The sequence below is a fragment of the Neodiprion pinetum genome, chromosome 6, assembly GCF_021155775.2.
Source record: "Neodiprion pinetum isolate iyNeoPine1 chromosome 6, iyNeoPine1.2, whole genome shotgun sequence".
Lineage (NCBI taxonomy): Eukaryota > Metazoa > Arthropoda > Insecta > Hymenoptera > Diprionidae > Neodiprion > Neodiprion pinetum.
Genome location: NC_060237.1, coordinates 3,397,377 through 3,418,831, shown reverse-complemented (window position 1 = coordinate 3,418,831; position 21,455 = coordinate 3,397,377). Strand labels below are relative to the sequence as shown.

Sequence of the window (21,455 nt, the reverse complement as noted above, 5' to 3'; positions counted from 1 at the left end):
ATCAAAAAACCAATCGAACTACTCGCGAGCCAAAGGATTATTATCGTACAGCGGTACGAACTACCTATTCGTAACATCGCGGGAGAAGACAAGACAGCTGCAAGGGATGAGTATAAATTTAATCCGTTCCTGCAATAAACTTAAGCAGAATGCATCGGCTGGGGTACATTTCGAACGAGCCGAGGCTTGAATTTTTAAATTTTCGGTTTTTCTCTCTTAACTGGGGGCGGGGAATGAAAGAGAAAGAGAGAGAGATGAAAGGAGCTTTATTCTTGAGGAAATGATAAATTTCGTGGAAAGTTGGAAAATTGTGAAGTGCGAAAGATCGCCGGCTGGTGTGCACGCCGTATCGCTTCTACTGAGTCAGCGCAAGTGTCTCGAAGGCGTCTGCTGGTGACTAAATGCTAAATTTGGTTACCTTAGGGCCGGGATTGTGTTACATGCGTGGGATATTCTAATATTTCGGGTGGCCGGTAGCTAGGCAACTGGGCCATCATTTTCTATATGTATACTCCATGCCCCGAGCCTTACGCTGCAGAAAACGAGGAAAGATGCGAGGAAGGGAAAAAAGTTTACGAGCCTTAACGACGGGTGGAGGAATCGGCTTGAGTCGGCACCCAAACTTGTGGGTTTAAAAAAACCACACGTGTACAAGAGATTTCCTGTGCAGTTATGCGTTAGCCTTATCAAAGCTGTAAATTGGACATTTTTAAATCCCCCATTCGTCGGACGGTCAAAGTCGCACCGATGCAACTGACGAGATTTCAATGAGCTTCGGATGCGGTGGAACGAAGACGAGCTGCGCGACTCGATGTAAGTCACGGAGGAAATTTCATTAATGGTAAAATTAACCAGCCGCATAAATCCTCAAGACCAATTTTGAAATAATTTCAAACCCCGATCTCCGTCTAGGAGAGAATTTATTGCGGAGCTATTGATCATATGGCGACCATCAAACATCATTTACCTACCTATCCGCATACCGCAACGACGATGTGCAATTATTAAAAGCTAGGCACGTGGCCAATTTTTTCTGCCTAACCTCGCTAATGGCTAACAACCTTCAAGGTGAGAGGCGCAAATATCTCAGTGACTCTGTGGCGGAATTGCGAAGTTGAGGAATCGCGAATATAATACCGGGGAAAATAAGCGAGGCGTGCGAAAAAGAGAAACGAAATATCGACGAATTTTGCGTCTACGGATCACAGGGGTCCGATTGATCCGCGAAACGAGATCCCGTACCTTTCATTCTACGCTTACAAAAATTACCTGCGTAAAATATTAAGTATACAGCATAGTAGCATTATGCTACATAAGAGGCATAACACATTCCGGTAATAGCGCGCGGTAGCTGAAGATGCAGATGGTGTGGAGTCGAAAATAAATTTGGTGGATTTTGGCAATATCTCAGTAAAGCACACTCGGTACGCATATACATAAACGCGTGTATCTTCGGTCAATGAGTCACTCGCAGGAAAGAATATCGCCGGACAGATGGGCTCTGTTATATTTGCGCTATAAACATTTTTCTTCTCAGCTCCTGTCTCTTACCTTTTCGTCAACCTTTTGCTCTTCGAATTCTGCTAATTGATATGCGCCAATTATCGCAGCTGCTGCTTCAACGTTCGTTTTTCCGATCAGGATAACAAACGGTATTCGATAGTCATACGTCTCGTGAAAATGAGGAACCGCAATTTTCCTTGCGCTACGATTCGGGTGAGTTTCTGAAAACGAACTCTGTGAAAATCGGTGATATAATTATTTTTCTTTTTTTTTTTCTCTCTCTTCTCCAAGGCAAAAATGTTGAAGAATTATGTAACCCCTTGGAATTCAGCATTGGTAGAATGTATATAGAATAAACAACGCGATCTCGAGTTATGAAAATAAATAGAAATCACGTAAGTTTGATTTGGTTAATAAATGAGCGACGTGTATATGAATGTAACTTGTACCGTACGTAGGTATGCATACGGAATCGTTAGACGCACGTCCGTGTAACGAAATTAAAAAGATTTGCTAAAATTAGCAAAGATCGTCGACCTCGGGCATACACACGTATACAACGTATACGTATATGCTGCATCCATGCGTCCGGCTGCACTTTATTTGTTTTGCCCCTTCGCGTATTTCGATTGGTTGGTTTTTCTCCCACCATTAAACGTATATATTCTCTTCCCTCTCCTTGACAGGCCGATACGCCCGCGCCTGTGCCGCGTTGTCAAGAGAGAAAGAGAGAGAGAGAGAGAGAGAGAGAGAGGAAGGAACCCCATTGTTTCTAGCTGCAGGAAAGCTCGACACTCGCCGAGTCTCGCTCGCAGGGACAGCCGAGCTTTTCGAATACCTGCAGTATTTAATCGACGACAGTTTTCAACGGCGACAGAAAAAGCACAAGCATTGATCCTACGGACTGCGGTACATGAGGAGTAAACGCATAATGCACGATTGAATTAAGGGGGAATCGGGAGGAGGAAGTCGAGGATCGAGCCAAGTGTTACGCGGTATAAAAGCATCGCGGAACGTTCGGTGAAACAATGCCACGAGGCCGATCTTACTCGGCTTGCAATGATCCCGTCCGACCGAGACGCTCGTTTAGCTGTTATCACTTGTCGTGGCCGAGTCTGGCTGCTGCCGCGTTTTCCACTTCGTTTGACAAGCCTACACGCAGGCCTAATTCCGTTGCCGCCTTGAAGCTCGCATCCACCTATATTCGCGAATCACACTTCGTTTGATTCCACCGATATACCTGCATACGTGTAATCGCTGATATATGTATAACGCGAGCGAATTAATTTAGAGAATAACAATATCGAAGTGGAATAAATTTCCTGTTAAACAAATAAAGACAGGAAAAATTGCCGCGCAATTTGCGCACGAGCATGAATTATGTATAACGTCATTTACGTATACGTACACCCCACATTCGTGGGACACGGTATTCTTCCATTCGAACTTAATTAATGATCCTATCGTGCCAAATTATAAACTTTACGCGTGGGTAACAGTCAAAAATACGAGGAACAAGGTCTTTTTTATATTTTTTTTTCTGTTCCGTGAATTTCCGTAGTATCAACTCTTGAAATAATCTTTTGAAAAATGTTCCATTTTCTAAGCTCGGGCACACGAGAAACCAAGAAAAAAGTTAACACATCGATATCCTGTTGATACATGCTATTTATTGCGGATACTCGACGTTCGGTAACGATTGCGACATAAATTCTGCTGGGGTCAAGTATGATTACTGACCCGTGGAGGTTCTATTGTACGTTTTGCAATACTGATTGCAGATACGAGAAATTTTTTCTTTCAGTTTTTCAGACTAAAATCTAATGTAGTATTTCAGGATTTATTGAAACCCTCGTATACTATATACATTATACGTACGCAGTTCGTAATCGCTTCGTACGAAAGTTCACGAAGCGTCAAGTCCGTGCTTCAACAAATATTCATCAGCTGTTATCGACATATCAGTTTCACACTTCGAAATCATTCTTCGGTAATAATCATGCTAGTAAAAATTGCAATAAAACATCTCGTTCAATGTCATCTCCGATTTTTTTCGTTCGTATACCTAATTTTATGTACTTGAAAACAGCTCGACGGCTTTTTAAATCAGATGAATTACGTCTCGATTTTTTGGAACACTCCCGAGTTGCACTGAGCCAGCTGATGTATGCGACTCGATTATACATTCATGGACGATGCGCTAACGGACGCTTTGGTAGATGATTTATTTCTGCGTGTATTTTCGAAAGCAAGGACATTTTTCAACGCGATTTATAGAGCGAGAGAATCGCTCGTTCAATCACGTTTCAAATTGTTTCTTTAACCGAGGAATAAAATTTTGAAACCTCCCCGAATATCTGAGTTGCAGATTTATTTGGTATATAATGTTTAAATAACTGTGTCTACGCCACTCGAGATTCCGGTCCGGGTGGTTATTTTTGTGAAATGTGCAATCCCAGTCCCCCGGACTGATTTTGGGAAAGAAGATTGTACAATCACGTCAATCAGTTGTCGAATAACTGCGGCCACGCAACTATTGAATACGTATCGAGATCGATAGTGGCAAGATATCGGTCCCGATATAAGGTGATGTAATTTCATCTGTCTTCATAATTATTTCGTTACAACATTATTCGGTAATTCCGTGTATCCCCCTATAAATATTTGGCAAGGGGAACTATTTATAAAATCCAAAATAAAACTGATTCACTGGGTAACTATACGGGTAATAAATAACCAGCCTACACATATATCCGTGGGTGTATATTTTATCCCGCAGAGCTTATTATACAATCCGCATCACATCCGTCCGTGTAATCCTGCAGCGCAAGCTGGGGGGGAAAAACCCGAAATTACGCAACAGCCGGAGAAAAAGAAAATTCAACTCTACCGAGCAACTGAGCATTGATAAAGCGAATAAAATTGACCGAGAAAGAAAATGTGGTACAACATGCAAAGCCAAGAGCGTAACTCGCTGTGAAATCCGATAAGCCATCGAAGATGAAATCAAATATTCGTGTAACTATATTTACAACCAGACCTTGAATCACGGGCATTTGACAATATATGTAAAACTAGTCGCTGACGGAGGTCCTGCATCACTCTTAAGAATTTTGGATAGGTAAAGGAAGACGATTGAAATACATTGAATATTCAAGGCTGCCAAGCTGATTATCAACGCTTTTCAAAGTCAATCATCATTCCGTACTATACCGAGGGGCGGCTGCAATTTTGTAATAAATATTTATATAATATCGAGGATAAATACAACACCTGTACAACGATTATGCCGTTTCATCCCTTAACCAATACAGAAGTATGAACAGTTGTAACACTTATTTATAAACGGTGTGAAAAGTTTTCGCGGTGGCAAAAGGGGGGGTTGGCTGCGGTTGTGTTATACCCAAACCGTTTGAAAGTCTCACGTTCGCACAGATATTATTGGAGTCTGACGAAACTCGCGTCGATGAATGTATTTCCATCCAACGCATACCTAGACGTACGTAAAATCCATGCGCACCTACCTTATATGTACGTATTTGGGAATATTGTGCGTTGAATTTCGCGCTTTGTTAACGCGAAAATTACACTCGCCTATCAAATTTCACGAATGACAGTCACTCTTGCGTGCGCGCCTTGGATTTAATTCAATAATACGACACGCGCAGTAATTAGGTTATTCGATTCTGTCTCGATGTAAAATGATAATCATTGAATTGCGAACGTTCTCCGACCGATCCTGTGAATTATTACACGTCTTCAAACCAGTTTTGACTTTCGACAGACGGTAATAATCTGATATTTATAACGATCATTCAAACATCATTGAAATTTCGCTGGATTAATCTGCACAAGCATATGCACGCAAAGAGGAACAAATTGCGGTTGATTGGCTGTAGAAAATAACAAAGGGTGAGTAAATACGAACGAAAGTTTGGCTGATTTTATTAATAATTTAACTGTCTAGCTTGAGGACAATTAACATTGTGGAAAACTTTCGAATAATGTAAATAATACCGTTATATTATTTTTCAGTTACAAAAATTAAAATAAATAAATATATAATATATATATATATATACATACAAAATATAAATTTATGTTTGTGCGGAGTGGGAGAAGGTATCTCTGCAGATATATGACTGTCGTTATCGTTATCGTTGTTGTTGTTGTTGTTGTTGATGGTTGATTGATTTTTCACGTACGCTTATTACGATCGACTGTTTACTTTCCCAGGAGGATTTTGCGGGTTGCTCCAAGGCTTTGTCCAGCCTGGGTAGCTCCCTTGTTGGAACCAGCCTGAAGACCGATGACTCCTTGTCCTGCACGAAGGGTCTCCTCGGAGAAGTCACGCTTGCATTCTTCGGAGGGCTTGGGTCCTAGGTAAGGTCCCTTCCAATCCTCGTGTCTGTACGTCTGCGTGGGAAAAAAAAAAAAAAAAAATTAAAAACATAATCACAAGTATCAAGTTTACGTAGAGTAATCGAAAGAAGAGAACGAATTAAGCGCGTAACGCTGCCCGATGTTTATCGCATATCGCATAAATTTTTCACCTATAAAAAGTTCAGCCTCTTAATAATTTATCGTTTCGTTCGTGTGAAGTTGTAAAATCTTTTTCCGCCGGTTCATTCGGCAGCAATCTTTATCGGTCGTATTAGTTTTAAGAAGGCTTGGAACGATTGTTAAGGATATCAGAAAATTATCGCGCATCTAAAGGATTCAGTCGTCACTTGTCATACTAATGTAAAAAATAATGTCACTATTAGGTTTTTTATTTTGACGTTCGTTCTACTCGAATGGTATATAATGAGACGTCGTATCGGCTAATTTTGTTTTTGAAAATAATTTTTCACAGATTACGGGAAAAAATGTGATAAATTTTTTTCAAATTCTGTTCAAACTGTTTACTGTTGTTGGAGAATAAGACTATAATGATTACTTGATTTGTCTTACGGTACATCAAATAGTGCAATCACATTTGGTACTTTTGAATTTTCACGGTAAATATATTGTCTCTCGCAAGTTTTACTATAGTCGACGATTTTCGCGCGTGTATATACAAGTCTTTTATGCAAATAAAAAAAAGTTACGTACAACGTAAACTAAAGGTTACATAACGTCTAGTTTATGTTGCGAATTAAGAGCAGCCCGACGAAAGTGGGGCGTGAAGGCTTCGCGCGCTGCCTGGACCAGAATGGAATAGCACAAGATATTTTTGGTGATTTGTAAAATGGCCGATGCGCGGAGAGAGAAAACTATAAGATAGGCATGACAATTGGAGGGCGGGATTCGCGATTCCAGGAATTAACAATTTTTCGTAATTTTCGTTGAAAACATTTCAGTCAACCGGACAGTCAATCGATGTAGCGAATAATGAATAGTTAACGCACCTGTCGACCAAGAGCGAAGAGAGTTGTGGTCACTTGGGAGATGTCCTTCTTCTCCCAAAGATCGACTGTCTGGAAAACGTCGACGTCTGCCACTCCGTATTCTTTCAAAGCTTTCTGGAACCTGAAAGCAGGACGAATCAATTAACAATCCTGGAATAATTTTCAAACGAGCTTAGAATAATTATTTACGCTCGATATCCGATACGATATTTGTATAATTGTACTCACACGTTGATGTTCTCCATCATTTTGAATTGTCCACCGGTGCTGTTGATCTTGGGGATGGAACCAGGCTTCAGCTTGTTCATCAGCTGACAAAGGACTTGTCCGTCACGGAGAACATCTTCGTAGGCCTCGTTGGCGAAGAGTTTCTTTCCAAGGATGGACTCGATCCATTCCTTGGCCTCTTTCTCCTGTTCGGGGTCGCGTTTTCCTGCGAGCTGTCAACGACGAAAAGTGTAAGAATACAAGCATAAAATTTTGGTAAAATTGCGTCACGGTTGGTATGTATAATCAGAGTTGTCCGATTGAAAGAAAAGCTTCGGTTCCATCGGAGTGAGAAGAGAATTAAATTTAAAAATGAACGAACTCCTTTCAATCGGAACGATACTCTTTATTTCCGGTGAATGTAGACGAAGAGATTTTTCTCCGATGATATCTCGTTATGCGTATACCTTGGCACGGACTTGACGTTCTAGAGCCATCTTGACTTGCTTTCTGCAGAGGACTGAAGTGTCGAGGACGTTCGCCAACCGTTCTTATACCCCATCGCAACGCAGCGCAACGCAACGAATCCTGCCCACGCTTTCGTCTCTCCAACTCCGCGTAAGCTCACTGTTTCCACAATTTTCGATTCTAATATTAGCACATTATTCATTTGGGTATAACAACTCGTTGATGATTTGCTAAATACCGCCGCCATCTCTGCATATAGTAAATATAGATCGTATCCAGCTAGCGTTATGCGTTGGCGATGTACAACTTACGCGCGAATCTGAGTATAAATGGAAGAAAATAAAGAAAATTTTATCGCAAACCCGACATGCTCCAAATTACAGTCCCGCTTCTTTAAATAGGTATGCAGCGATACGGGGCGGATTGTTTATTTAGTCGTTTTTGTTGTCGTTATTATCGTTAAACTCATTGCGCTACGCGCACACCGTAAAGGGTGGCAAGTGTAATGCAGTTTTAAAAATTGTGACAGCAGCTGCGGTGTAAATCCGTGAAACTAGGGTAACACCTTTTGTTTACGCGAGACGGGAAAACTAATCGACGTTTAGGAGTTCATGCCAATGTGCATACGTAATGTGCACAATTATGCAACGCCCCGTTTAGTTTAATTATACGAGAAATATTTACTTCTGGAATAACTCGGCAGTTGACTCAGGTTTAAATATACCCCGCATCTGCGGGGCCCCGATTATAATTATAGGTATATACCAGTCGCTACAATATTCCCCAAGATACCGAAAGATTTTATGACATTTTTACGATTTCAATCCCGATCGCCGAAGTCTTCGGAGTAGTAGGAATTTTCAACATTCACAGCCTAGCTGTAGCGCTATCAATTGTTTCCTACGAAACGTTGTTTCTCTTCTTAAGAATAAATGTAATTATAGAAGGAAGAACGCGATATAACGATTTAACGGAAAACTAAAAATTCGATGCTTATTCTACGGCGTGTGAAACATGGACGAAGAATGTCGTACGTCGAGTACGAAGAATAACAGTATACACGAATAGTGGTTGGTTAATGTTGGTGAGTAGAACCAGCGAGGTGTCAAAAAATAGAAAAATGTCATAATCCATGCCCTAGCTCAAACCTAGATACGAAATGGGCCAGGAGAATTTATCAACTATACAAAGTGTGACCTTGTACTAATTTATACTCGAATTTATATCACATTTTTTCTTCCCAGCACATAATTCAGTCATTTCTCAAAGGTCTCGAAGGAAGGTCCTTTCTGCATACCCTAGTGCACGAATACTTTTAGACTATACAAACACTGAGAAGTCATAATTATGACCAGGAACCGCACTTCTATCCGCTATAGTCAAGGTTTTATTTATTTCTATTAATACAATAAATGTGACAGTTGTTGGAATTAATTCTTCTATTGCAATATTATACCTCAAAGTGATTTCCACACAAAGATGTACAGGGACCTATCTATATTCTGTTTACGAAATACTCGCGTTCAGTTTCAACACTTAAAAATCATCCAACAGTCTCCTACTTTGTAATTGTTTGCTGAGATTTATACGCATGCAAGTTGTAGTTCTTATGACTTGCTGTCGCGCTGCCAAGGCAAGTTTAAACTTGAATAAATGAATTTATGGTGTGTGTATGCCGTGACGTATGCTGCAGTTTCAAGAATATGATAGTCATCGATACACCACTAAAATTTTCTCAATTTGTCGTCATGGTCCGTAAAAAAATTACCTGAAACAAATCCATACCAGGAACTGTTTTTCAAAATTTTCTGCAAACCGCATTAGATTTTCTAATTTTAGTAGAAACTCTGTGAGAGGTTTGTATTTGTTTTTCAAAAACGTTATCAAGTATGTGTAAAAATAAAATAGACCAGCAGAGAAAAACACGTGTAAAAAATACAGCTGTCTTTCTCTATGGTGACAAATTTACCCAATCAATTTTTGGAACTAGTAGAATTGAGGATGATCGAAAGCCGCAAACCGATTTCTAATTTTGAAATATTCGACGACATATACGGTAAGCATGAGAAATTTGCAATGTGTATAAAAAAAAAGAAACCATTTCCTACGAATTCGAACAATTTATTTATTTTCACATTCGCAACACATCCAGTTAAACAAAATAACATCCGAGTTTTGCGATAGCCATATTCGTAGTCGTTGGTAAACTTGTAATAACGTAGAGAATTCGGCAGTCGAAATCAGAGGCAAGGTTGGTGAGCATCGGTTGAGTGGGTCGAGGGATATTTTTTACTTTCTTGGTCGCCGCCACGATGTTAGTAGGCGTTCGTCGCTTCCACGAGCTGCAAAATTCTGCAGATTGATTGGAGGCTATAAAAATCACAGGAGGCCGCATGCGCTTTTTCCCCCGTTCAATCTTTACCTAAGAAGGCGCGAAACATATTTCATTGCGAATAATTTCCAGCGTCCTCGCCGAGCGATACGTTTTAAATTATACGTCAGATTTACCAGCGGGTACGTTTTTACGCAATATATTTGAAAGAATTTTCTTATTCTCATTTCACATAACGTTTGTATAGGTAATACATTTTCGTTTTTCCTAATTATGTTTTCTAGACGTACCTAAGCACATGTCGCGAGTTTGGTGACGTCAGGGGTGCGGAAATTTCCTTTACAAAACTTTGCACGTCGCGTATTATGCCTAGGTATCTTAAAATAGGAGATATCGGTAGACTATTTTCTCACTTTTCAACAGAATTCAAACGTCGGCAAGAACAGAGTTGAACTCAAGCCTTAGATTAAATATCGGTGTTGATTTGGCTGAAAGTAGTGAAAATTGGGGATTGGTTATCAACGATAATCAACCGATTTTTTCCCCGATAATCCATACAGTCTGAACAATGCATTTACCATGTTAAAATTTCCTTTCATCATCTATCTATTACCCCGTAACATTTCAACTAACAGACTAGTTACAAATCATAATCAGACTTGAAACGTCGCTGGCAGAATATCCAATGTAATAGCGCTACTTTATTAACAGATCACTATCAACCGACGTGCGTAAAATCAGTATCAGAGCCATATTCGGATTAAAAATCAATCTTTCTTTCGCGGACCCGGTACATTAAATTTAAGAACTAATCTGACGTGTTACAACTGAATAATAAATAATCACTCATTGTCAATATTTTCATAAGTTTGCGTTGTTACTCTTATTTTAGAATACAAATCACGATCTAATATTATTTGGAATTGTATTTCGCAACCATTGCGACAGGCTTCTATGGTCGGGTAATAAAAATTGCGATAGTAATATGAACATTTCATGCCATCCTAATCTTACCCAAATAATCGATATTTCGAATTATAGTAACATAGGTGAACTTTTCTCAGGTTGACGGGAGAAGCGACCACTCTGGTTAATAATTGTACCGTTCAATAATTTCAAAGTTGTTGATTCTCTAATTGATCGATCGAAATGTAGTTCTAATTTCTAGTAGTTTGTCAATATGATTTGAAAACCGCCTTGAGTAATTAATAACTTGGCTCGATTGTGATTGCTAAAGAGTGAGTCATTTAAAAATTAGAATAATCAATGATGATCCAGAACACTTTGAATGAAAAAGATGGGATCATAGCGTCAAGGATAGGGCAATGATATGTGAACAAAAACTGTGGTGATATTAGCCAAAATTATTTATTGCTCAAGAATAAATTATTCTTGACTAGCATCCACATTTTCTGTTTGGAGTCCCTTGAAGGTGGCAACAGGGATGTATGTAACTAGTGTGTACAATTTGTTTGCAGAGTCTTCGTCGTCGTTCCTTCTCCTGCTAAGGCGGACGCGAACACGGAAGGGGACATTTCTGAAAGCAAGAATGAAAAATATTTAATACAATTTGAGTACACGTATTACAACAGTATTTATTTCAATTTTACAATGTTAACGAGTCCACCAACTAGACTGTGAAGTAATTGTAATTGCATTTAAATGGGATGTGAAAGACTGCCATCTAAAATCAACTAGGACACAACTGCCGTTTGTTAATCAATTAGGAAGAGTCTTCATAAATTATTGAAAGTCAATAAACACGAGGCTAGCTAAGCGTATTAACTTCCGTCCAAAAAGGGAACTTTTGAGCCGAAAAGAATCCTTATCCTGTAAAGTGATTAGACTAAATAACAAAACTTATCCACATCTGCTATCATATATCTCACATACGGTAACCTTATTGATTACTTGTAACAGCCAGAGGAGCATAATGTGATGCTCACTGGGTTAGAAGTGGTGGACGTACGGTTACACAGTAGGGTTAACTTATCGATACGTTTGACATGCTACGTTTTGCGAAATCTATTTATTGGGTAAAGCGTGAACTGGAGTTTAACTGACAACTGTGTTTATTCAGTCAGCATACCTGATTCCCTTGGACCACAGCTGCTTGTTAAGACGTGTGTCGATCCTAACGTCAGGTGTGCCCATTTGTTTTTCGGCGAACTTCCTTATTTCCTTGATAGCTCGAGGTGCCCGTTTCTTGAATCCGACGCCATGCAATCGTTTGTGGAGATTGACCGTATATTCACGTGTCACGACCTCATTCATCGCGCTTTTTCCTTTCTTTTCGCCCGTGGATTTCGCCATCTTATACCTAACCATGTAAACAACGAAAAAGTGGTTAACCTCGTGTGCTGTAGAAAGATCGCAGAATAATCTAATTTTCAAGCTACAATATTACTGAATATATATTTGTTGGGGTATTAAGAAGCACTTGGCACTGCCGGCATTAATTATTATTTAACACAATTGCCGATGTTTTCAGATTTTATTTTCTACAAATTTATCATTACCTCTCCGATAAAATGGAAGTACTCAAAAGAGCCACTAGCCGGTTGTGTTCCGAAAACAATCAAGGATTTCCACTCAGAAGGGCATATTCCGTCACCAGGAGCCGGAGAAACTGGACAAATATTATATTTGTGTCCTTTGGGAAATTTTATAAATAATTTGTTATACAATGAATCCAATCTTCAATGATTAATAAAATAACAACCAAACACTGCGACACGAACAATAAAGAATATACTAAAAGTTATAGCGTAATGGGGTGAAAACTGCAAGAACTTTAGCTTCTTCCCTAGTAAGCATCTAGGGATTTTGTTTCTCGAAGAATGGTGTAAGATGCCCTGGTCTGATTTTCAACCAGTTTATGAACGCGCACGCGAGCCTGTAAAATGGTCTCCGTTAACCTGCGATGTTGATAGTAATGTTTGTAAGCTAAAATTTGTATAATTAATATTAAAATGGCTGGTAAAATATGGAATTCCGAGTTATGGAAATCATGGGATAAGCATGGAAAAAATGATTTGTAAGTGATTATCAAAATTGCGCCGCGCTCGCATTTGATTAATATTGAATTGATACCTACCTGCCTTCTCTGTGAAATGATGGTTGCAACCACCCAACTTATCTCTCCTGTTTCTCGCTCTTCTCAAGAGTTAATGTCAATTACCAACTGTTTGCAGCCTCAAGTTAATCAAGCAAAAATATAAGGAAGGGAACACAACAGGTATTAATGTATTTCAATATCCCATTTACAGCTGATTTCTACCACCTCACTTTGTCTTTGCGAATACTTTTTAGCTTTACTTTGCTTTACTACCTCCAAACAAACTTATTCTTTAGCAGAGAACTTTTTTTGAATTTTGTTTTCAATTAACTGTCACATCATTTTGTAAATGTTTGAAGTTTTCAATTTGTACCGTGTGCAGCTGGCGGGTGTACTAAGTGCATGCTGAAAATGATAGATTCAGTCGCTAGACAAAGTCAGATTGTGCGCTTACTTTTTCTGCCTAATAAATTAAAATCAACCATTGTTTTTATGCTTTCAATAATTTCAGAATGGAGAAAGGGTTTATACCAATTGATATCAAATGGAATCCGAGGAAACGTAAAAAAGGATAGTGTAGTGTCGACACTTGGTGAACTTATGGTAAGGCAAATCAATCGTTTGCCCTTATAGCTCACATATCTCGAAACTATTGATGTTTTAATTCAAGTTTAAACACTTTATATTAAAAAGAAACTCATTACTGTGATCATTTAATGATTATGCAGTTGTTCAAATCATCGTTAAATTAAATATTTGTTTTACAGAATATTGATGGTGCGATTCCATCAGCTGTTGTAGACATATTTACATTAATCGATGCTGAAGCGCATAATGAGGATAGAAACAATTTGTATTACATTGTCAAAGAATCGGAAAAGGTAATACTTGATTGCAAGCAACAAAAACGAATGTAGGTCATTTCCTTAGTGTGGCATACTAATCAGTATTTCTCTTTTTCAGTTTCTCACAGATAGAATCTTGAAAGAGCGTCTGGAAATTGATACTCTTCAAGATGTTGGGACGTTGAAGAATCGCAATTTTCAAACTAAGTTCATCAAAGTTAAAACCAAACTCTAGTACGTATGATTTTTTGATAAGAACATCATCTGTTACATCTCACTAGATTTAGTATACATAAATTTTGTTTTACCTCAAATTCTTACCACCTATCAACTGCTTGCAGTAATCTGTAATATCAATTTATTATTTCAGCTACAAACAGCGAAAATTCAATTTGTTTCGCGAAGAGAGCGAAGGATATTCTAAACTGATTGTTGAATTAAATCAAGAATATCAAGAAAATGAAGTTGCATCTACCTTGGAGATTGTCAAGTCTCTCATTGGTATGATATAGGCACTGAGTATTTGACTACTATTAAGACATTGTTTCTTTTCCAAGATTTCGCAACGAAGAAAAAACTTGATAAACTTGCGATAAAACTTATTCGCTCCTACTACATGCCAAAGTGTGTGACGTTTAATTAATATATTGACATTAATTTCAGGTTACTTTAATCTTGACCCTAACAGAGTTCTTGATATTTTGCTGGAAACATTTGAAAATCGGCCAGATGACGACAGTTTATTTATTCCTCTCATTCGCTCTTACATGAGTGACCAGCAAGTACTTTGCGAAGTTCTAGGCTTTAAATATCGCTCTTCAACAGCAGCAACCCCATTTTCTTTACAGAAAGTTGCAGCATTGATGTTGCAACATCATGTAATCAAACTGGACGATATTTTACCCTGGCTTGTGCCAGACGACAAGGATATAATTAAGGATCATGAATTGGCAATGAAACAAGCTAAAGAATATGTTAGAAAGATGAGTGTCATATCCACTAAAGATAAGGAGGAAGTCCCTGAGGAAAAAGATGTCGTACAGGTTTGTATCATTTATCATACTAAATATCATATTGAACTTCTTTTGTATAATTTGGAGTTTAGGTACAGGTGTCCAATAATAATTTATTTGGCAGGATAAGTACGTTACCAATCAAAAGTTTGGACTCTGTCAAGCATTATTAGAAGTCGGTGCATGGGACATAGCACAGAATTTATTTAAACGACTACCAGATCATTGCTTTACTGATCAACGACCAATCGCACTGGCACTTTGCAGAATGATTCAGTCAATCATCGAACCAGCCTACAGAAAGTGAGTTCAAAGCTTACAGAATGAATCTTTTTCCCAAAACTAAAGTCAATCAACTTGTGCATTGGCACTAAGATATTATTTCAAGGGTGACCCAGGACTATTGCTCCATAGGCTACCAATGTATTTTCATTAAAATCTGCGATTGAGACGTTTTTACTTCTAATAGAAAATTTGTGTTTTGCAAATTACAGCTATTTGAAATTGGCTAATCCGGTAGTATTTTATGGCTCCGAACAGATCTGGTGGATCGTAATTTGATCATTGTACTCTTGGCAACTGTCCTGAGCCATCAGCTGTCACCGAATACTAAATAATAAATATATATAATAAATTCACGTCTAAAAAAATTCACGACATATAATGTAACATACCATTGACAGTATAATTTTTATGCAGAATAACATTCAAGTATCGATTTCCAGATACTGCATCATATCACCAAAGTTACCTGGTAGAAAAGTGCCGCCAATGAAAAGCCCTCTAGCTCCACTGCCTTTTTATAAATTGGACGACATACACGACCGTTTACTGCCAATGCTGATGATACTTGGACCTAACTTACATCACGATGCAATTTTGATGTACAAAATTATGCGTCTGTGTCACGTTGCTATCAAGCAATGCGAATTGGACTCAAATAAGCAACCTATAAGCAAAGAAAACAATCTTTACTATGATGTGCTTACAATTTTGGATGTGGCACTACTGCCCTCTCTTTCGTTTATGGATTGCAACTGTTGCGTAGCTGAAGAGATTTGGAATATACTAAAATTTTACCCTTACCAAAGCCGGTACTGTCTTTACGCACGATGGAAAAATGATACACCTTTACAACATGCAGCGTTGCTTAGAAAAAGAGCAGATGCTCAAAAAAAGATTAAGTCAATAATGAAGCGCGTCAGTAAAGAGACCATAAAACCAGTAGGAAGATCTATTGGCAAGCTGACCCATTCTTCCCCTGGAGTTTTGTTTGATTATGTACTGATACAAATTCAATTGTACGACAACCTTATTGGTAGGTAACAGTAGATATTGTTTGCCAAACAATTCTGATCAAATTTTATTTTAGTAATAATATAATGTACAAAGATCTTTCAACGTCTTAATTAATAAAACTATTGAATCCTCCTTAGGACCTGTGGTGGATTCCCTTAAATATTTGACAAACATCTCGTATGACATACTTGGCTATTGCCTGGTAGAAGCTTTAGCTGGAGCTGACAGGGACAGATTTAAGCATGACGGTACAAGCATTTCTCTCTGGTTACAGTCACTTGCTTCTTTCTGTGGAGCTATCTTTAAAAAATACAACATTGAGCTTACTGGACTTCTACAATATGTGGCCAATCAACTTAAGGCACAGAAAAGGTAGACTCTTTCATTTTGTGCATTTAGCAATACGCTGGATTGGAATTATTTTATTTTAAACTACATATTTTCATATGGCAATGTCAGTTGAGTCATATATTAGACATATTTTTCTGTTCTTACTTGCAGCTTAGATTTGTTAATTGTAAAGGAAATTGTGCAGAAAATGGCTGGTATAGAAGCCGCTGAAGAAATGACTCGTGAACAATTGGATGCAATGGCAGGCGGGGATCTCCTCAAAAATGAAGTAATTACATGCATGATTTAACTTACCCTAGCAGCTTGGTAAAAGTGAAACTAGTTATAACTTTGGACTGTGATCACATTTTTTTCAGGCTGGATACTTCAGTCAAGTTCGAAATACGAAAAAATCATCACAGCGTTTGAAAGATGCTCTGTCAGAACATGACTTGGCCGTAGCTCTTTGTCTACTCATGGCCCAACAAAAACACTGTGTTGTATACAGAGAAACCGACAAGTCTCACCTCAAGCTTGTAGGTCCGTATTCAAACAATTACTGTTTGACACATTTCAATGAAGTTTTCTTAAAGTTAAAAATAAATCATTCATTTATGCAACAGGTAAATTATATGACCAGTGTCAAGATACACTCGTTCAATTTGGCACATTTCTTGGATCAACCATGACTGTGGACGAATATGTAGAACGGCTACCGTCGATACACTCCATGCTTCAAGATAATCACATACATTCTGATGTCGCATTTTTTCTTGCACGACCAATGTTTGCTCATGCCATTAATGTAAGTTCTGCCACAAGTCAAGTTTTTTTTGTAAATTATTTATCTAATTCAGAATTTGTGGCTTCCAGATAAAGTACGACTCACTTAGGAAAGCTGATCCTAATTATAAAAAAATGTCAAGCGCATTGAAACAGGCAAAGTACGCTGAAGCAGCACAAGCTGTTATGGCTCCTGTTGCTCTTTCTGTCAGACCATTACACCCACTTAAAGTATGGGAAGATATTTCACCACAATTTTTAGTGACTTTCTGGTCACTTACAATGTATGATTTGTATGTTCCTGTTGAGAGCTATGAAAGAGAAATAAACAAGCTCAAACAGCTTGCTTTGCAGGCTGCTGATTCCAAAGATATGGTTAGTTACTTCAAAGTTAGCACTACAGATTTCTATGCTAGTTAAATTTGATACTTATTGTTTTGACCAATCGATTTTACTAGAACATGAGCAAAGGCAAAAAGGAACAAGAACGTTATACGACTTTGACTGAAAAACTGCAGGATGAGAAGAAAAAACAAGAAGAACACGTTGGGAAAGTTTTTGCCTATTTAAGGTGAATAAGATTCTATCCTTAAGAATTTCAATTCGCAATACTTTCTCTGATATGATTAACTTCACTAACCTTTGTTAATACTGGCAATGCTTTCAGGCAAGAAAAAGACTCATGGTTTTTGTCGAGGAGTGCTAAATCCGCTAAAAATGAAACTATTACACAATTTCTACAGTTATGTTTGTTTCCTCGGTGCACATTTACAACTGTTGACGCTATGTACTGTGCCAAATTTGTACACACTATTCACTCTCTGAAAACTGCGAATTTCTCTACACTTCTCTGCTATGATAGAGTAAGTAATGCACTAGCAATGTTCTATCACATTAGCAGTTGAATACTTTCAGATTTTGACCAAAAGCTTATGGTTCTAGCTCTTCTGTGATATCACTTACTCGGTAACATCATGTACAGAAAATGAAGCTAATCGATATGGTAGATTTTTATGCGCTATGTTGGAAACTGTGATGCGATGGCATTCCGAAGAAGCTCTTTTCGATAAGGTATAATAGAAAAATATTTCCTATTACATTATAAAACAGTTAACTTGGTTAATGTTTGGTTAAAATATATTATTCATTCAGGAATGTAGTAACTACCCTGGTTTTGTGACCAAATTTCGTGTCAGCAATCAGTTCTCAGAAGCAAATAACATGGTTGGATTTGAAAATTACAGACACGTCTGTCACAAGTGGCATTACAAAATAACAAAGGTATGGTTTCAAAATTTCAGACTAAGCAAGGGTATGTTGGGTCATGGGTCTAATGTTCATGAGCACATAATCATGTTCCTGAGTTGTGCAGTGCTAATGCTAATTATTTGTTCTCAGGCTATCGTTGTTTGCCTCGATTCAAAAGATTACGTGCAAATAAGAAATTCCTTGATAATACTTATCAAAATACTACCACATTTTCCCGTTCTGGCAAAACTCTCGCAAATACTTGAAAGAAAAGTTGAAAAAGTACGTGAAGAGGAGCGTGGTCAGCGCCAAGACTTGCATGTATTAGCAACATCCTACAGTGGACAATTGAAGGCAAAAACACCAAGTATGATCCGTGAATCAGATTTTCATCACGTTGGCGACAAGGTCAGTATTGTTTCTGCTCACTTGTGTGTGAAGTTGAAGTAATTTTGGTTACATACGTTTTGAGACCTTGAAACTCCTGCAATCCCTATCAATATAGTGAGTTAATTATATGGTTATTGATATTTGTATAGGCTGGAAAAAACCTTGAATCGTCTAATGACGATAGTGTGGAAAAAGTTAGTAATGGAGTTGCAATCAAAGAAGTTAATAATGGAGATACTCGTACAGAAAAAGATGGACAGGAATTACGTGAAAAACGCAGCATATCAGGGCAAACCCATCAGTAAGAAACATATTTTAATTAGGTAATGGAATGATATTCTGAAAAATGTGATTTTAACTTACACGTTTCTATTACCTTGAACAGTGACAGTACTGAAAAACTCCGTAAAAAAGAAGAAAGTAAAGATCTGATAGAAGGAAGGGAGAAGTCAATTAAAAAAGAAGAACCAAAATCAGATGATACGACTGATAAAAAGGAACGAAAATATTACAAGGTAATGTGCAGAGTTCTACTTTGTAAATTTATATGAACTATATGCTGTGTTGTAATGAAGCGAATATCAGAGCTTGTTATTAGAATCTTTATAATCGTTGAATGCACTAATTTGAATATCATGTTTAAGGATGAACATTATTATGGTGGAGCTGTTGACAATTTGGATCGTGATCTTTCGAGTGTGTCTAATAGCAGCGGTAGTTCGGGTCCATCACAAGATGCACCTGAGAGAGGTACGTAAAATATATTACGTGTAAAAATATGGAATCTACGAACCTACAAAAGTATCGTGGAACACGTATGTATATTATTCTGTCCGATTGTTTGATTATCCTGTTACTTTATTTGTTTTAGATACTAAACGAAGGAAAGTTGAAAATGTTCCCAAAGTACGTTAATTACTATCATTTACTCCTTAACAACCATTGACATCTTGTCATTATCTACAGTATCTTATTCTTTGATTTTGGTGGTGCAGAATAAACAAGAGAATAGGAGAACAGAAGTAGCTGCTGAAAAGAAGGAACGTTCTGGGAAAACAAAAGTGCGAACAGACGAAGAGAAAGAACTTCGCAGAGAAAGGAAACTTGGTCGTAAAAGGGTATGCTGCTATCTCTGTTACTAATAAAATTTAGTGGTATGTGTATAGGTTCATTTATAAAGCATTTGTATCTAATTTCAGGATCGAACAGAAGAGTCTATTGTACCTGCAGAACAAAAACGAAGGAAAGATGACGAAAGAGGTAACTGCATAATTCTTATAATACCAAGCACTTGACAGTTCATGCATCCTAGATTTAGAACTTTGTTCTGTCGTTTTAACAATTTCCCATTTGTACATCTTAGCTAAGTTTCGAAAGATTTATCTAATTGCAAGTTTAAACATTAAATTTGTTGATATATTTTTCTTTTATTTTTGTAAACAGTTCATTGAACTCATGTTACTTCAATGATTCATCATATTTATTGTTCATAGAAATTTTCAGGACGATTACGTATTTTAATCAGTAATGACCACACTATTTTGTATGAAATTAAACTCTGTTTCAGCAAAGGGAACTCATCAAAACGGTGATGTTCCAGAACACAGAGAAAAACATCATTATAATAAGGTCAGTCTATGGTTTGGATTAAGTAAGTATTCTGACTCTTGTTATTGGGCGGGGGGGTTTAGTAGTAGTAGTAGTGATTTTCCCTCATCTTTCGTCGTATGAGAATATATAAAGATTTCGGTTTACTGTAAATACCATTGTATCCCATTTTAACACTGTTATTTCAAGTTATTATTTCTGAATTTGTTTCAACTGTTACAAGGTGATGATTGGAATACAATTTTAATTTAATACTGTGACGTGTTAATTTGTGTTACTTTATCTAACATCAACTGCTTGGCCCCTCAGTTATTAAAGACGTCCGCATCAAGTATGTTGAAAAGACGAGTTGGAAGACAATAACAATGCCCACAAAGAATATATAGGTGATACTAACAAGTACACAAGTCATTTTCAATACATTTACCTACACCGAAAGCTCAGAACCAATATGATTTCAGGAAAAATCTCCATACACAAAGGAACGGGTTCACGAACGAGAAGGACGGGAAACACGCGACAAACAATATCCTTTTCTATCAGTATTAGTGAGTTGACAATAAAAAAGAGTTGAAAATAAAAAAATAAAAGTGGAATGAATAATAGAGCATAGTAATAAATCTGTTGCTGCTGAATCTGTTTATCGGAATAAAAATTATACCCGAAGACTAACGATAAGTTGGAGCACTGAAAGAAGACCGAAAAACACTCTTCGAAAATGAAACTACTGTACTATTCTTAACTGTATTCTATAATTCCTTAACTGATTATTACTAGGCGAAGTTCAGATCCAAAACGGAGGTGATGTAGATCAATGGAAGAAGTTTGACTTACATTTTATATCATATGTTTGAATGTTGTATGTAATTAAGATAGATTTCGGAAACAATAAAGAAGCATAGTGAATAATTTGTATATTACGCTTATATTCAATTTTATACAATAAACTAAATATTCCACACTTTACATATGCTTAATTTT

At 37.6% G+C, this 21,455-nt stretch overlaps 3 protein-coding genes across 5 annotated transcripts; 1 reads left to right on the top strand and 2 right to left on the bottom strand.

The window, feature by feature from the left end:
- Positions 1–5,424: 5,424 nt before the first annotated feature.
- On the bottom strand, positions 5,425–7,726 carry Mp20 (Muscle protein 20). Its single transcript, XM_046631326.1, has 4 exons — positions 7,568–7,726; positions 7,122–7,333; positions 6,894–7,014; positions 5,425–5,919 (listed from the first exon to the last, which is right to left on the bottom strand). The coding sequence occupies exons 1-4, from the start codon at positions 7,595–7,597 to the stop codon at positions 5,728–5,730; spliced, it is 555 nt and encodes a 184-aa protein (XP_046487282.1). The 5' UTR covers positions 7,598–7,726; the 3' UTR covers positions 5,425–5,727.
- A 3,526-nt stretch (positions 7,727–11,252) lies between these two features.
- RpL31 (ribosomal protein L31) lies at positions 11,253–12,558 on the bottom strand. The gene is made up of 3 exons (XM_046630783.2): positions 12,420–12,558; positions 11,990–12,220; positions 11,253–11,437 (listed from the first exon to the last, which is right to left on the bottom strand). The coding sequence occupies exons 2-3, from the start codon at positions 12,211–12,213 to the stop codon at positions 11,287–11,289; spliced, it is 375 nt and encodes a 124-aa protein (XP_046486739.1). The 5' UTR covers positions 12,214–12,220; positions 12,420–12,558; the 3' UTR covers positions 11,253–11,286.
- Positions 12,559–12,778: 220 nt separating this feature from the next.
- Positions 12,779–21,389, top strand: tho2 (THO complex subunit 2-like protein). Of its 3 annotated transcripts, XR_006883737.2 has the most exons (29): positions 12,779–12,937; positions 13,095–13,138; positions 13,470–13,561; positions 13,726–13,839; positions 13,922–14,037; positions 14,174–14,304; positions 14,467–14,846; positions 14,941–15,119; positions 15,542–16,134; positions 16,253–16,487; positions 16,617–16,734; positions 16,823–16,985; positions 17,069–17,250; positions 17,319–17,603; positions 17,687–17,799; positions 17,896–18,091; positions 18,171–18,299; positions 18,381–18,509; positions 18,627–18,884; positions 19,016–19,167; positions 19,252–19,381; positions 19,511–19,616; positions 19,738–19,772; positions 19,862–19,984; positions 20,066–20,126; positions 20,434–20,495; positions 20,784–20,860; positions 20,936–21,000; positions 21,249–21,389. XR_006883737.2 is itself a non-coding variant. In XM_046630778.2 (28 exons), the coding sequence occupies exons 1-28, from the start codon at positions 12,873–12,875 to the stop codon at positions 21,277–21,279; spliced, it is 4,287 nt and encodes a 1,428-aa protein (XP_046486734.1). In that variant the 5' UTR covers positions 12,779–12,872; the 3' UTR covers positions 21,280–21,389. The 3 variants fall into 3 exon arrangements, 2 of the variants coding, with proteins under 2 accessions (XP_046486734.1, XP_046486735.1); XM_046630778.2 differs by lacking the exon at positions 20,784–20,860; XM_046630779.2 differs by lacking the exon at positions 20,784–20,860 and having other exon boundaries at positions 21,230–21,389.
- Positions 21,390–21,455: the final 66 nt, after the last annotated feature.